The sequence below is a fragment of the Lactuca sativa genome, chromosome 9 (assembly GCF_002870075.4).
Source record: "Lactuca sativa cultivar Salinas chromosome 9, Lsat_Salinas_v11, whole genome shotgun sequence".
Taxonomy (NCBI): Eukaryota; Viridiplantae; Streptophyta; class Magnoliopsida; order Asterales; family Asteraceae; genus Lactuca; species Lactuca sativa.
The window spans coordinates 10,660,028-10,676,036 of NC_056631.2; the positions used below are offsets into that span (position 1 = coordinate 10,660,028).

Genomic DNA, 16,009 nt, shown 5'->3' on the forward strand with positions numbered 1-16,009 from the left:
GTGACAACCCGTAAATTTCTATCTTGTAAAGTCAATCCAATCAACCAAAGTCAGACTTAATTCTATTGCCTTTTCGCCTTGTTAAGGGTCATTCTAATGAGTTATAAGCCTAATACACTTAAGGATTGAGTGTTTTGAAGTATTAGCTTGAGATCAGAAGGCTGCAACCGAACCAGAAAATCCATCACATGAGGTTCACAACCATAAACCCTGTTCACGGCCGTAAACACTCTTCTAGCCGTGAACCCTTAGCATATATATGAGTTTTTGCCATTTTTTCTTCACTTCTTCTCTTCTTGGCCGTGAGCTACCCTTTCACTCTCAAGTATCATCAAGTGAAAGCTCTCATTTCACTCCTAATCTTGTTTCCCTTACATGTTAGTTCCTAAAGTTGTTCCCCTTACATGTTAGTTGAATCACCCACATAAGGTGAGTTCATATCCCTGTAATCAATCTTTTAAATGTTTTTAAATGCTTTTAAGGGGGGGAATACAAGTTGAACACAATGATATTGTGTTAATTTTTACATGTGATACCCATCACATTAAATGATTTCTTATGCTTTTGTAAGTGATCAAATCAATTCAAAAACTCTTTTAAGTTATGTTACTTTGTTGTTTATAAAACTCCGTTTTTTATGTACAAACATAACTCAGTAGATAATCGAGTATTTTCTACAGATCTGGGACTATACAAAACATACACACTAGTAAACTATAATAGGTATAGATAGGGGTTCAGAACATACTATAACTAGAACAAGAATGAACATACTATAACAAGAATAGGAAGGAACATACGATAACAAGAACAAATAACAATAATGTGAGATACTACTTCACGGCATAGAAATATACTTGTTATGCCGCGTTTTGTAACCAGATTCTCCTGGAGGGAGAGCGGGCATTGTGTGTATAGATCTATACGGGACTGACAATCCCGCATCCCGACTGTTCGCTACAGTTTGGCCGGCATGCCAAGGGGTGACAAATGTCACATCAATTTCAACGCCAGCAGGTCGTCGTGTTAAATACTTGTCAATCAATATGGTTATAACCACATCACATTTTAACCATAATTAAAAAATTGGTTTTAAGGTAGTTAGTGCTTCAGTAGTTACTTTATACAACATTATTATACACTTTCATTTTCCCATTACATTCATATAGTGATCTTCTCACATAAAAGCTAATGCAAACTATTTTCTACTAAAGACAGTCTTAAACTTGGGAAAACATACATCATCACAAAAAACAATCAGAACAGTCGAGTGTTAATACATTCAGTTAGAAGGGGTCCTATAATGTTAACTTTATGATTCCTCAGTAGATATATCAGGGATATATATTAATCGGGTCCGACAGACAGTAGGATGTGTGCTTTCCACTTCATTTCCTATTACTTGTGTGGTTATGGGCTTAGAGCAGATTCACCCAATCTACTATTTATTCGATCCTAGCTATATATATATATATATATATATATATATATATATATATATATATATATATATATATATATATATATATATATATATATATCCTGTATACACTAATGTGCTGTTTGTTTTTTCGAAGAGAAAATGCATGAAGTCTGCGGACCACCTCTGCAATCCTATGTAGCAGAAAGGGTGGAACAAACGGCTGCAACATGTAATAAAAAGTATATTTGTTTTTTAACGTCTACAGACTACTGCAGTAAGTTAAACTAAGGCGTCAAGAGGTTTGAAGCAGTTGGTTTAGTGTTGCGCCACGCAGCACACGCGCAACAGTTTTTAAGTCAGAAGTCTTCTGAAAAACAAACAGTTGTGAAGGGCCAAGTGTTGCATGTGTGCTGCGCGGCGCAACAATAAGTGGTCTGAAGTGGTTTTAAAAAAAAACAAACAACACTTAAGTAATCATAAGGAGTATCGGGTATGGGTCAGGTCATTAGCATACAAATTCAGTATATCATTTTCTAGTACAAAAACGTAAATGTTAGATAGGACATTTAGTAGGCTAAACTAGAAACTTATCAGTAAAAGGTTTAATTCATTTTATTAAAACATTATAACTTAAAGGACCTTTAGTGGTTAATTCTATAATACCTTAGTTTATACATCAGGTTATATATAATTAATATCTGATAGGCAGTTGGATGTGTGCTCTCCGCCTTACTTCTTGTTCCTTGTTTGGTTGTGAGCTTAGGGCAGATTCACTCATTTAACTGTCTGTTCAATATTAGATTATATATAGCTAGTATAAACTAAGTGATTATAAAAGAACCTATTGTGGTTACCATTTTTTACTAAAGGAAATATATGATTTTCTTAATGAATGTTTTCATCAAATATAAAGAACTATTACAGTTAACTTTGTAAGTACCAAATGAATACACCAGGGTTATATAAAATGAAGATCTAACCAAAAATGGGATGTGTGACTTCCGCCTCATTTTCTTGTTCCTTGTTCGGTTGTAGACTTAGGACAGATTAACACAATCGATTGTATGTTACTCTAAATTTTTATATAACTTGTATCCATTTAGTACTCATAGAAGGAATTGTATAGTCATTTTAACTTATCATTCATCACATCAGAAAATATAGGATTTTCTGGAGGAACGGACGAACTTTTCAAAAGAACTTATAATTTACTTTTCATAACTAAATTACTTATGAACTCAACAGCTTAAATTTTGATCTACTCTTTCAAAATAACTTGTATTCTCAGGAAACTAGTAGACAGGTATGCACTCTGGGGCTCAGAAGATGGAGTATAGTAGCTTCATGTCTTGTTTTGTTATTTACTTATGGAGTCAATCTTTTGTGAATCATATACTTTGTAAACACTTTAATATTAATGCAATGGTTGTTTGTTACTTTGATTACTATGATGCATGTGTTGTGATACTACATATGACGTCCTCTGCCTCCGAACGTTTCCGCCGTTCCGGTTTGGGGGTGTGACACATCCAAATTCATAACAAATCAAGTTAAAAACCATATTTAAACGAACTTATTTAAAAAAAAAAAGAATAAAAATTCTAATTGATAAAAAACAAGCATATTTAAACGAAAACTAACACCAATATAAAAAGTTAAAAACCATGTTTTTTTTTCTTTCATAATAGATTAAACCATTCAACTTGAATATTTTTTATTAAACAAAAAAGCAATGATCAACACAAACAAATACCATTTTTACAACAAAAAAGACTTTTTTCACAGCCAACGAATGTCAAAAGGATCCTTTTAACAGCAAACATCAACCACTTTGATAGCAAAAACTAGTCAGCCAACTTGCATATTTTTGGTCTTATCTAGCTACATATTCTTTTTTCAGTTTGACAATTTTATTGGAACATTTTGACATAAAAAATTGTCCATATTAAACCAATTTTACATCAAAAAAATAAAAGGACAAACCTCACTCCAAAATGAAAAAAAAAAACCCATAAAAATATGACCCTTAGTTCACCATTGACCATATTACCAAGGGTATAATATAGTTTCAAAATTAAAATAGAGAAAATAATGTTTAGATTTTAAAAAACTATATCAGAATTACATGTAAAGAGGGGAAAATTGATCATTTGGAAAAGTGGCATTATACTTAAAAAAAATGTCATAACTATTAGCCGAAATATACACTTGTTATATACTTCAGATTTATGTGTTGTATCTATATATTTATTGTGTATTATCTATAACTTATTTAGTTGATTTGTTAGTTAGACTTTCCTATGTAATACCTCTATACCTCTTGTATTTATTCAGATGAGTATCAATGAATAAGGCATTGGAATCTCAATATTTTACATGGTATCAGAGCCAAAGGCTCCTTACCAGAAAATTCCTTCTTCCTGGTGCAGCCAAGGCTGTACCGCCCTACCCCTTTTCTCTCTTTTGTTTCTGATATGTCCCATCTTCTCATAGTGGGTGATAAATCTGATCATAACCCTGCCAAAGCTTTCCATCCTGCTTACACAATTACAAACACACAAAACAAGATTCGAACTTTCGATGGTACCAAGGTTTCGTACTCATCATGGGTTTGGTTATTCAAGCTCCACGCCAAAGGCTACAAAGTTCTTGCCCATATCGACGGTACATACCCTCCATTGAAGACAGACCCAACATATTAAGCATGGTCAGAAATTGATGCTATTGTCTTACAATGGATTTACGGGACAATATCCGATGACCTCCTTGTTAGGGTTCTTGAACCGGATTCCATTGCATATGAAACATGGTCCAAAATACATAACATCTTCCTAAAAAACAAAGGATCTCGTGCTGCTGCACTTGAAAACGAATTCGACATCCTGACCCTTCGAGCCATGTCGTCTCTAGAAGCCTATTGTCAAAGCCTCAAAGATTTGGCACGTCAACTAAACGATGTTGATTTCCCGGTGAATGAGAATTGTCTGGTTCTTCAAGTCATTTATGGTTTACCTTCTGAATTTGACATAGTAGGAGCTTACCTAAACTAAACCCTACCTCCATGGGATATTGCGTGTTCCATGCTTGAAAATCAGCGCCAACGCGTTCGGGACTCCCACTCACCTGCCGAGATAGTCGCCACCATTAACCATGAACCCCGGCTAATCCAACTCCTCGTCGTGACGATTATGGAAACAAAAATTGTCAACACCAGCAGTGCAATCCGGATCGTCGACCACCAGGAAACAACACTCCTGTGTCTCACAACAGGACCTATAATTAGCCCCTAGTCGCCAAACGACATCCCACTCAAATAACCGTCGGGGTCCTCCATCTGGTCAAACACATCCTCCGTTGGCCAACTATCCGCCACCATACTGGACTGCACCCTGGTGGGCTTCACCACCACCTTGCCCACATCACATTCAACCTGGATGGGCTTCTCTTTGGACCATCTCCTCTGCTCAACAATAGTCAAGACAACCATAGGCTCAAGCTCACTTTTCGGGTGTCAACCCACTAGAGCCGCTTCTGAACTCGAAGTTGCTTTCTCAACCATGAATTTAGACCTAAATGACGATCAATGGTATATGGACTCAGGTGCTACTACCCATCTCAATGTTGACCCAGGTAAAATCTCAATCCCTAGTGTGTCTTCTGTTAAATTTGTGGTTGTTGGAAATGGTGAATAGGTGTCAGTAATTGGATCAGGCCACACCACTTTACCTCACCCATTTACACCTATCCATCTCAAAGACATACTACACACACCACATTCCATTAAAAAACTTGTATTCGTACGCAAATTTTGTCGTGATAATAATTTTTCTGTTAAATTTGACCAATATGGTTTCTCTTTAAAGGATTACAAGATTGGGAAGCACCTGACGAGACATAACAGTTCCAGTGAACTCTACCCCTTCACTAAACCAACCAATGCTCAAGCTTCATCTTTTTTTGTTTCTTCTAGTATGTCTCTTTGGCATTTTAGACCAGGTCATCCGGGTTCTCATGTAATGCATTTTATTAATCAGAATAAACATATTTCTTGCAATAAAGTTGATCATTCATTCGTTTGTCATTCTTGTCAAATTGCTAAACACAAACGTTTACCTTTCAAAAATTCCACATCAACCACTTTAAAACCATTTGATCTTGTACATGCAGACCTATAGACCTCACCCATCCACAACAAAACCAGTTTTAAATATAATCATCGATGATTTTAGCCATTTTACATGGGCATTTCCCATCAAATACAAATCTGAAACATATAACAAAATCAAAAAAATTCCACAAATATATCCAAACCCAATTCAACACCACCATAAAAACCTTTCAATGTTACAAAGGCGGTGAATTTGACAATCACCAACTTCACAATTTTGGCTAAAAACATAAATGATAAGTTGTTTAAACTGCAAAAGTAATGGTTTTTCTACAACTTAACCTGATTATTTTTACAGCTTCAAATCAACCAATCATTCATTTTCTATAAATTTGTGAATCGATATAGGCCTTTAACTTTAAAAATGTAACTTTTTTAGTAAAATGATTGAATAGATTGTATGCAGTTAGAATTTAAAAAACTAAAAAGAATGACATTGTACTTTAAAAATGTGAGAACTGTTAGCAAACTAAGCCCGTAATAACATTATACTTTAAAAACTAAAAATAATGGTATTTTTTTAAGTGTTAAGCCCATAATAGCATTATACTTTAAAAAACTAAAAATAATTGAAATATACTTTAAAAAATGTCACAACCGGTAGTGAACTAAGACCATAATAACATTATACTTAAAAACAAAACTATTAAGAATAGCATTATACTTTAAAAAAAATAGCCATTTTTCGTCGTTTAGGAGACATCACACAAACAAAAACTAAATTAGTCATTAATCAAAGATATTAGATTTGGAACAACAAAATAAACATACATTGCTATAAATTCAACTAAAACGCCTACAAAGAGGAACATATTTCATATATGATTAACATTTCTGTTAAAATAGTAAGCACAAAGTTCTATAACATTTTTATTCCCACATGCCACAAGTGGAGCCCTTTACACCCAGTAAAATGACCATTTTCCAACACAATATTGTAATTTTTATTAGGCTAATATTCTAAACAGTTTATAATTTTAATCTTAAAAGTTAGAAAAATGACTTAATATTATTTTAAGCTAATATTCAAATACACGCAGTTTTTGCTCCAATATGTTATGTATACATTGTTTAAGTTGAATACTATCTTTTTAACTTTTTTTTGTGTGTTTTTCAGGTGAATGCATCTGATGTAATTATCTTGGAGGGGAATACTTACTTTCATTTGTCATTTTATAGCATCCTAATTTCGATTAATGTCATTTTATAGCAACCTTGATAACCAATAAACTCAAAGACCCTAATTTTCAAGGTTATAATTTTATTTTAAAGATGAAGAGGGGGTCAAAAATGTCAAAATCCAGAAATCGATATCCTAAATTCCTGATCGAGAAGGTTTTTGAAATGTCAAACCCATACATTTAGAAAGGAAGAAGGAGAGAAAATTCGAAATTGAATATGGAACAAAAAATCAATATCAAATACAAAGAACAGAGAACATACCCACACCTCAAATTTCAACTGAGTGTAAACAATTGGAGGCGGCAACAGAGCACAACCGTTTGTTGGCGACGAAAACGTCAAACCCAAAATTCGAACGTCAAACCCACAAAGTTGGAAAGGAATAAATTTGAAATTGAAAATGGAACAGAAAATCAATATCATTTACAATCGACAAAGAACAAACCCATACTTGAATTGCAATATAGTGTAGACAGGATAGATGACTGGGAGCATGATTGAAGAAGTATTTTAGAAATCAACAAAATTTACAGAGAAAGAATTTGCAATTGACATACCTTATGAATCGGAATTGTTGGAGTCCAAATTGTAAGTGCTTTGAGGAAAAGACAGCGGAAACGTCAAACGCAGATGCTCTGAAACGAAGAACAAAGGAATTAATACGATGGCGGTGCGAATTTCCAAATATTCACAAAGATTGGAGAAAGTAGCTTTGCGTATGAGAGCGAGAAAGAGTTTGCAATTAGGCCTGGTAATCGTGTCGTGTTCGGGTTGACGTGTCGCGGGTTGGCGGGTTGGCGGGTCAAACTATGCCAACCCAAAGACGACCCATTTAAATATACAGGTCACGGGTTGACGGGTTTGGAACATAAACCCATATATGACCCGCCAACCCATTTATTTATACGGGTTCACAGGTTGGCGGGTTCGTGGGTCAGATTTGGGTTCGTGGATCCGAATTTTAGACATGTAACTCTTAAACATCCAAATGAAAATTAAAAGCATTTATAGAAACATGTTACAGACTTAGTATTATAGGTTACGACTTACGACCTTAGACCATCCACCACGAGTCAAAATGTCAAAATAGTCAAATGGTGTATGAATCAATGGTATATAGATTATATAATACTTATTAAATATTAATACTTGATACATAAATACATTTAAAAATAAAATAATTTTTTTTATTAAGAATATAAACGGGTTGGCGGGTCAACCCGTTTATTTTTTGAGAAACTCATATATGACCCGTTTAATAAACGGGTTGGCGGGTTAGTGGGTTGAAAAACTCAACTCAAACCCATTTATTTCGTGTCGTGTTGCGGGTCGTGTCGAGAATTGCTGGCCCTATTTGCAATTGACATACCTTATGAGTCGGAATTGTTGGAGTCCAAATTGTAAGTGCTCAGAGGAAAATACGGTGGACGAGAAACTCTGAAACGAAGAAGGAAGGAGTTGACCGTGGGAATATCGATTAGGGAATCAGACAGTTCAAGGATGAAAAAGTCATTTGTGTACATATTAATGTGGTTAAAATATGAAACGGGTGAACTTTAGTGTTCACAAACATAAGGGGTTTTAATATGGCTCCCACTAATCCACCACCCCCTTATTCTTTGATTATCCCCCTCCCCTATGATTTGACATTTGACACACACACACACACACATATATATAAATATATATATATATATATATATATATATATATATATATATATATATATATATATATATTATAAATAATTAATCAACATTGCAACAATAATAATTATTATACATATTTAATCGTTAAAACTAGAACGATAATGATTATAAATATTTAGTCGTTCAATTGAACGGGGTTACCCATTCAACTATAGTTAAAAAATTTCAAGTTTTAGAAAATAATATATTATTATATACAAAAATAAATTCATAAAAGCCAATTTATAAAAACCTTTAAATAAATACAACAAAATAATAGGGATATATAAAATAGTTAAAATTGTAAATACTTAAATATATATAATGATTTTGATTTGATGGGGGGGGAACGATTTAACAGACCCCTTTTAATATCTACCTAATAAATGAAAATGTTATTGCCACTTGTCATTCTCTCATTTAATTGGTCACATGTCATTTTGTCAAAATTTTGAAATATATTTATTTTCCACTTGTCAATTACTTCATTATTCATATTCATTTCCATTATATAATTAATTTAGTTTCCATAAATTAAACATACTATAATAACTATTAATTTTAAATTTTAAATTTTAAATTTCAATTTTAATTCAAATAAATTTACACTTTAAACTTTTGTATTTAACATTTTATTATAAAAACTCGTTTAGTACACGGGTCTAACAATTAAACATATAATTTTAATTAATTTATTTTTTGTATGTTTTTTTTTTCATAATTTTCACTTATTTCATATTTCAAATTCAAATAAAATTTTCATTTAATCGCTCCTATTTAACATTATGTTTTAATTAACCCGTATAATATACGGGTTTTACAACTAGTATATGTATACAGTATATAAGGGTTTTCATATATGTATATAATTTGTATTAGTATTTAAATTTGAAATTAAATATGTTTTACATGTTTCCTTCATTAGCATGTTTAAAGCGTGTGTACATACATAAAAGAATTCTTATTTATCTCGATGAATATAAAACCGAGTTATGCTTTAAATTGTTTTATTTTAATATTAAATTGATCGTTTGGTTTGGCAGGAAAATGATTGGTAGCATGAAGAATCTAAAAATCAGTTAGACTCAACGGTTGAAAGATTTTTGTAGCCAAAATCACAATGGCCCTTCGTTAACATTCTATTTTTCTTCAATTTTCATATAATTCACATAAATCCTCCCCACCCTAATTTAGCTCCGATTTTTCATACTATTGATCCCCGGGAACCTTCTCCAACTCCTTCATCCATGCACAATTCCTTTTCACAATCGATTCATAAAGTTTCATAGGTTAATATTATCATGTGAAGGGATTCGTTTCGCAATCAGGGCAAGAGTTTGGTGTTTGATTTACATTGTAAGTTTCAATTTTGTGTTCTCATTTGTTTCATATCATTCGTAATCTAAAAAAAATTAAATTTCTTTTTCAGCCTTTTGAACCCTAAATTTGGGATCCTATGATCTTGAAATACACGAGCAAATTGATAACGCAATGATTATAGGCCATTTTTAAGGGGTAAAAAGGAAGGTTTCAATATGTTGCCAATGGCTGCCACCAAGGGATTAATCGATCACCTGCTACTGGCTACCTGCGAATGGTTTTTAATGTTTTGGGTGTTTATCGATGCGGCATTGGCTTATTCTCTTACAAAATTCGCTCGCTACTGCGATCTACAAATCCCATGCTTGTTGTGCTCGAGGCTTGACCACTTTTTTGACAAAGAAGAACCCGGATCTTATTTTCATTTGTTCTGCAATAAACACCAAGGAGATATCTCGTATTTGATATATTGCAATCTTCACAATGAGCTTGTGGATATACGAGAAATATGTGAAGATTGTTTACATAGCCAATCCAATTTGGAATGTTACAGGTTTGTGGTGGATAAGAATCTTGGTTGCATGGGATCCAGTATAAGAACATGTTCTTGTTGTAAAAGACAATGGAAAGAAAAACCGAGTGGTCAACCCATGATTGACCCGCATATGGTTGGGTCAAGGGGGTGTAATAGTAATGTCACCACAAAACCTCCATTGCCTCGTGTGGGTCCCGGTCCGGGTCCAGGTCCAACTAGACGTGTTAGGTCTAGGCATGGAGATGGTGTGAGGAGGATAAGAAATAAAACGAAAAATCGTCATCATCGTAAGTATTCAATGTCTCCTGGATCATATTCTGATGCCAACATTACTTCTGAGTCAGAGTTTGAACTCCTTTTTTCTGATGATGATGATGGAAGCTTGATCATGCGAGGTGTCACAAATGGTGGTGATAATCGAAACAAGATTTTTGGAAGGCATTCCTACAGCACACCTGATTTTGGATCCCTTCTTGTTGAGTCGCAGCTTCATGAGCCTAGTGTAAGAACTCGTTCTACATCCGTGACACCAAATGTTGCTCGATCCCTTCGAAGAAGCGAAGAAAATAATCCTTATTTTAAACCCAAGAAATACATGAATCCATCACCATCTTCATCAATGGATGGTTGTATGGCATCCAATAGCATTGGGAGTCAGAACCAATGCAGGATTTCTTCCAGACATTCTTACAGTGCTTGTGATTTGGGGTCTGCCATTCTTATGGAAATGCAACTGAACAGTTTACCAAGGCGTTCTGCATCTGTGACACCCAATAGTTCTGGTCATGGTTTTGGAGAATTTAAATGGCCAAAATGCCAAACACAACCTGCTTCTTCTCATGAAACTGTCCAAAATTATCTTCACAAAGCCAAGAAAAGTAAGAAGTCGTCATCATCAACCAACTCCATGAGAAGGTCAGGTTCATATGGGCACTTTGATGATTCTTCTATCTCACGTAACACTGATACTCAGAATCGAAACAAGATCCCTCGAAGGCATTCATATAGTGTGTTCCAGCTGGGGTGTGAGATTCTTTTGAATATGCCTACTGATGAACCTTTAACAAGTAATTCTTCTGCATCTTTCCAACAAAATGGTTCTTTTGGTTATGGTTTTCAAGATCCTAATAGTAATAGGAGGCCTGTACATTCCTATTCACATTCACAAGAGCTTGATTCTCTCAGTGCAATGTTATTCCCAATACAAAGACCTAATAACGCGTATGGATCTATGGACGATTCTTTTGTCTCCCGTACCACAGGTAACCAGTGTTATGACCATAGCACCCTTCCTCGAAGGCATTCATATAGTTTTTTTGAGATTGGGTGTGAAATTCTTCTAAATATGCCTAATGATGAAACTTTACCAAATCCTCCTGCATCCATCACGCCAAATCCAATGCAATTTCCTAATAAAAGAGCCAAAAGAGCTAAGAAGAATCCATCTCCATATTTACACAAGAGTGAGGGGCCTAGCTCTTGGGATGATTCTGTTATCTCACACAACAACACGGGTAATCAAAATGGAAACAGAAACTCAAACCCTCGAAGACATTCATACAGCGCTTTCGAGTTAGGATGCGCACTTCTATTCGAGCTGCAAAAGGATGAAAGCTTAACACGTCCACGGCGTTCTGCATCAATGACCCCAAATCCTCAAATTGTTCATGGTTTGGGAGAACAGAACAAGACAAAATTCCAAAATCGACCCAATTATTCTCGTTCACATAATCCGTTTTTAGACAGGAATCATGGCAATGGGTCTCTCGATGATTCTGTTGTCCCACGCAACAACGGTAACCGTGGTCAAAATACACTTCCTCGAAGGCATTCATATAGTGTTTTCCAGCTAGGCGGTGATATTCTTCTGAATATGCCTCACGACGACGAAAGTGTGACCAGTCAACCTTCATTTTTTACGCCAAATGGTGAACCACAGAGGTCGTCGATATTCCATATTAAGAACAGTCCTTGTCATTCACCGGAGAAGCACAAGTCTCATCATCCACATCCATTACATCATAATGGGGTGCCATTACATCCACCGATGGGATCTGTTAAAAGATTCAGCTTATCGTCTGATGTCGGTAACGATTTCTCAACCGCCTCCTTTTTAGACAAGAGTAAATGGCATGGATCCATGGATGATTCTGTTGTATACCGTAGCATGAATAATCAGAATCAAAATAGTGTTCCTCGAAGACATTCGTATAGTGCTTTTGATTTGGGTCGTGCCCTTCTAGTTGAGATGAATCTTGACGAAAGCTTAAAACGTTCCTACCCTTCACCTGCACCAAACTATTCATCTGGACATGGTTTGGGAGAATTTCATCAGCCGAATTTCCAAAACAAACCTAACCCTAGTTCATCACAACGAAAATCGATGCCATGGCCTAGAAGCGATGGGTATGGATCTTGTGATGATTCTTTCATCTCACGTAATGCAGGTAATCATAATCAGAATGAGATTCGTCGAAGACATTCTTACAGTGCTCTTGAGTTGGAATGTGCACTTTTGCTAGATATGCATCTTAAAGAAAGTGCAAAACGTCGTCGTTCTGCATCTGTAACACCAAGTGCATATGGGCATCATTTTGAAGAACCAAGGAATTCAAAGATCCAAACTAGACCTGGCCCAATACCACAACCAACAGGTCCAGCACACCCCGTTAACGGTTTTGGTTCATCGAACAATTATTTATTTAATAATAATAATAATAATAATAATAATCATAATCGTCACCATGGATCTCTTGACGACTCTGTTGTTTCACATGGAAGAGGTAATAATCGGAAGCGATACAGGAAGCTTGTAAGGAATTCCTACAGTGTTTCTGATCTAACATCGCCATCATTGGAAATGCCTATGGAGGAAGGTTTCACAAGTAAGTCTGCATCGTTGACACCAAGCTGTTCAATCGGTCAAGGTTTAGGAGGATTGGATTGGTTGCAATTCCAAACCGGGACAACTTCTGTTTCACCAGAGCTCGATTCTAATCAGCTACCTCATAAAAAACGCAAAAAAAGTGAACGTGCAAAAGCCAAGAAAGGTAAGAGGCCACTGCAACAATCAGACAACAATGGTGGAGGTGGAGGTGATTTATCAATGGATAACACTAACTGGTATGATGCTTTTGATGATCCTGTTTACTCTAATGACACGGGAAGTCGAAACCGATACGCAATCTTTTCAAGAAACTCCCAAAGTGCTAACGATTTAGGATCCGTACTTCTAGAGATGCATCTTGATGACAGTATAAGAAGCCGTTCTAAATCTTTAACACCAAATTCCTCGATCGGATATGGTTCACAAGAAGAAAAGTGGTCAAAATCCCAAATTAAACCTAGTCCTTCTCTTTCACCAGAGCGCCAATTCCATGCTGAAAAACCCAAAAGACATGACCACCTAGAAACCGAAAGAGATAAGAAACATTTGCCTCCATTGATCCCCACAAAAGACGCAGATTCATCTACTAATATCAGAACCGATGCATGCTCAATGTGTTCAGAAAGAATGGATGCGAGATCTTTGGATGGAAGTACTTACACTGAAATGGAGGTTGATGGTATTGTGGAGATAGTGAAAAAAAAGGCAGAAGATGACGTCAGATGCTTGAGATTGTTGCAATCAGAATTAGAAGCCGAAAGAAACGCTGCAACAATAGCTGCAAACCATGCCATGAACATGATCACAAGGTTACAACAAGAAAAAGCTTCTCTTCAAATGGAGGCCTTACAGTACTTGAGAATGATGGAAGAACAAGCTGAATATGATATGGAAGCTTTACAGAAAGCTAACGAGCTTGTGGAAGAAAAAGAGAATGAAATTCAAGATTTGTTGGATGAATTGGAACAATATAGAATCAGATACGGGGATCTATCAATGGGGAATATCCATGTTCCTATTATAATCTTTGAGAATGAAAAAAGGTACATTTTGGAATCGTTATCGACACTGGAAAAGAAGCTTCATCAACTGTGTGATGGTGGTGATCATTTGAATGATGACAACAGCTTTTTAACACCTAAAGATTCAGCGACATCTAATGGGGTTTTTGATAAATGCCATGAAATTGATTCAGCCACCATGGAGCATGAACTTGTAGAGCTTAAAGAAAAGATTGAAGGTTTACAGGCTGATATTGAGCTTGTTAAACATGCTTGTAACTCACTCCATGGAAGTGAGGGCCTTGAATTTATTCAAGAAATAACTCATCAACTACAAGATTTGAGAAGAATTATGGTTGATAAAAGAGGCATTTCTAGCAATTGATAGGATACATCCTTCTACAAAAACCGAGGTAAGGGACTTTTTCTTTTAACTTAATCCGCTTAACAGGTTAGACACTTAATCATGAGAGAGTGACTTAATGGATTAAGCAAAAAAAAAAAAACTGACTTAATGTATTAAGGCACCAACTCTTTACCTATTTATCATTTTTTTTTCACATTAAAATTGACGAATATTGTGACATTTTATACTTGATAATGTCTCATATATATAAATTTTTGTATGTTGATGCAGTTTGCAGCTATTACCCATTTTTATAAAATGCAAATGGACGTCGTCACACGTGCATTTATTAGCAGGTGCAGTATGTATCATATATTTATTTTTTTATCATGAAATTAGTAATATTTTTATAGTTTCGTTATTGGTGTATATAATATATATAAAAGCATATTTTAATCACCTCACAAGAAATTTTGTACGAATGTTGACATGGTTCCTTGCATTTGGTGCAGTATGCTGTTCTGATAGCAAGCGTATGACGAGTGCAAAATGATGTTTTCTCACTGGAAAAATAGGTGTCATTTATTTATATTATTTTCCAATCTCTTTATTATTTTGTAGTTGGAATTATGATTTCTTGTTCATTTTGGATGTTGTAGTTTGGATGGAAATATATGTTAAAAGTGTACATTTTTTTAGTGGTGGCTTGTATTTTGATCCAACACTATGTGTATATGTATGACAATGATGTGTTGGTAGACATTTTTTTTTTAGTTTAAAAGTCATTTTTATGTAAAATTTGGGGTTTTATTCATCCGGTACAACTCATTTATAAGAGATTTTACTTAATTTGGTCATTTGGAGTTCAAAATTTGTTTTGTCCTCTCTGGTCTAGTTCAGTTTTTTTTATTTATTTATAAAATTTATGTTATTAATAAAAATTAAGAAAACTAATAAAAAAATAGAAAACTAATAAAAAATGAAAAAAAAAAACGTCAACGGTCCGTTAGAACTTAGAAAGTTTGGGTGATTATATAATAAATATATTAATAAACCTCTTTCAAAAAATAAAAATGAAAATCGTTTTTTGCATGTCTTTGCTTTATCAAAGAATTCATCATCATATTCATATACTTCCAAGTTCCAAACACAAAGTTGATGAAACTAAGTTGCGATCTTAGTCCACAAATAAGTCTTAAAAGATCGTTTCTCTATTATTAGAAAAAGAAGGATTTCCCCAAATATTAGTGTTAAAACCAAATATTAGTGTTAAAACTTGCCAGAATACTCAAATTATGATAAATAGAAAATGACACTTCAAATTTCAAAACAAATGGTCTGAACCAAATTATTGAAACTTTTTAATATAACAATACAACTATATGTTTAAATATACATAGACTAATATAACTCAAAAAAAATAAATAAATAAACGATACACTATTTAAATGGCTAAATT

The 16,009-nt window shown here is 34.5% G+C and overlaps 2 protein-coding genes across 4 annotated transcripts; both read left to right on the top strand.

Moving 5' to 3' along the window:
- The first annotated feature begins 3,897 nt into the window (after nucleotides 1-3,897).
- LOC128128842 (uncharacterized) lies at nucleotides 3,898-4,473 on the top strand. Its single transcript, XM_052767614.1, has 2 exons — nucleotides 3,898-4,087; nucleotides 4,136-4,473. The coding sequence occupies exons 1-2, from the start codon at nucleotides 3,898-3,900 to the stop codon at nucleotides 4,471-4,473; spliced, it is 528 nt and encodes a 175-aa protein (XP_052623574.1).
- A 5,035-nt stretch (nucleotides 4,474-9,508) lies between these two features.
- LOC111881316 (uncharacterized) lies at nucleotides 9,509-15,358 on the top strand. Of its 3 annotated transcripts, XM_052767536.1 has the most exons (5): nucleotides 9,509-9,817; nucleotides 9,891-12,763; nucleotides 12,839-14,617; nucleotides 14,842-14,906; nucleotides 15,063-15,358. In XM_052767536.1, exons 2-3 carry the CDS (start codon nucleotides 9,997-9,999, stop codon nucleotides 14,587-14,589), a joined length of 4,518 nt encoding a protein of 1,505 aa, XP_052623496.1. In that variant the 5' UTR covers nucleotides 9,509-9,817; nucleotides 9,891-9,996; the 3' UTR covers nucleotides 14,590-14,617; nucleotides 14,842-14,906; nucleotides 15,063-15,358. The 3 variants fall into 3 exon arrangements, with proteins under 3 accessions (XP_052623496.1, XP_023733497.1, XP_042754266.1); XM_023877729.3 differs by having other exon boundaries at nucleotides 9,891-14,617; XM_042898332.1 differs by lacking the exon at nucleotides 9,509-9,817 and having other exon boundaries at nucleotides 9,824-14,617.
- Nucleotides 15,359-16,009: the final 651 nt, after the last annotated feature.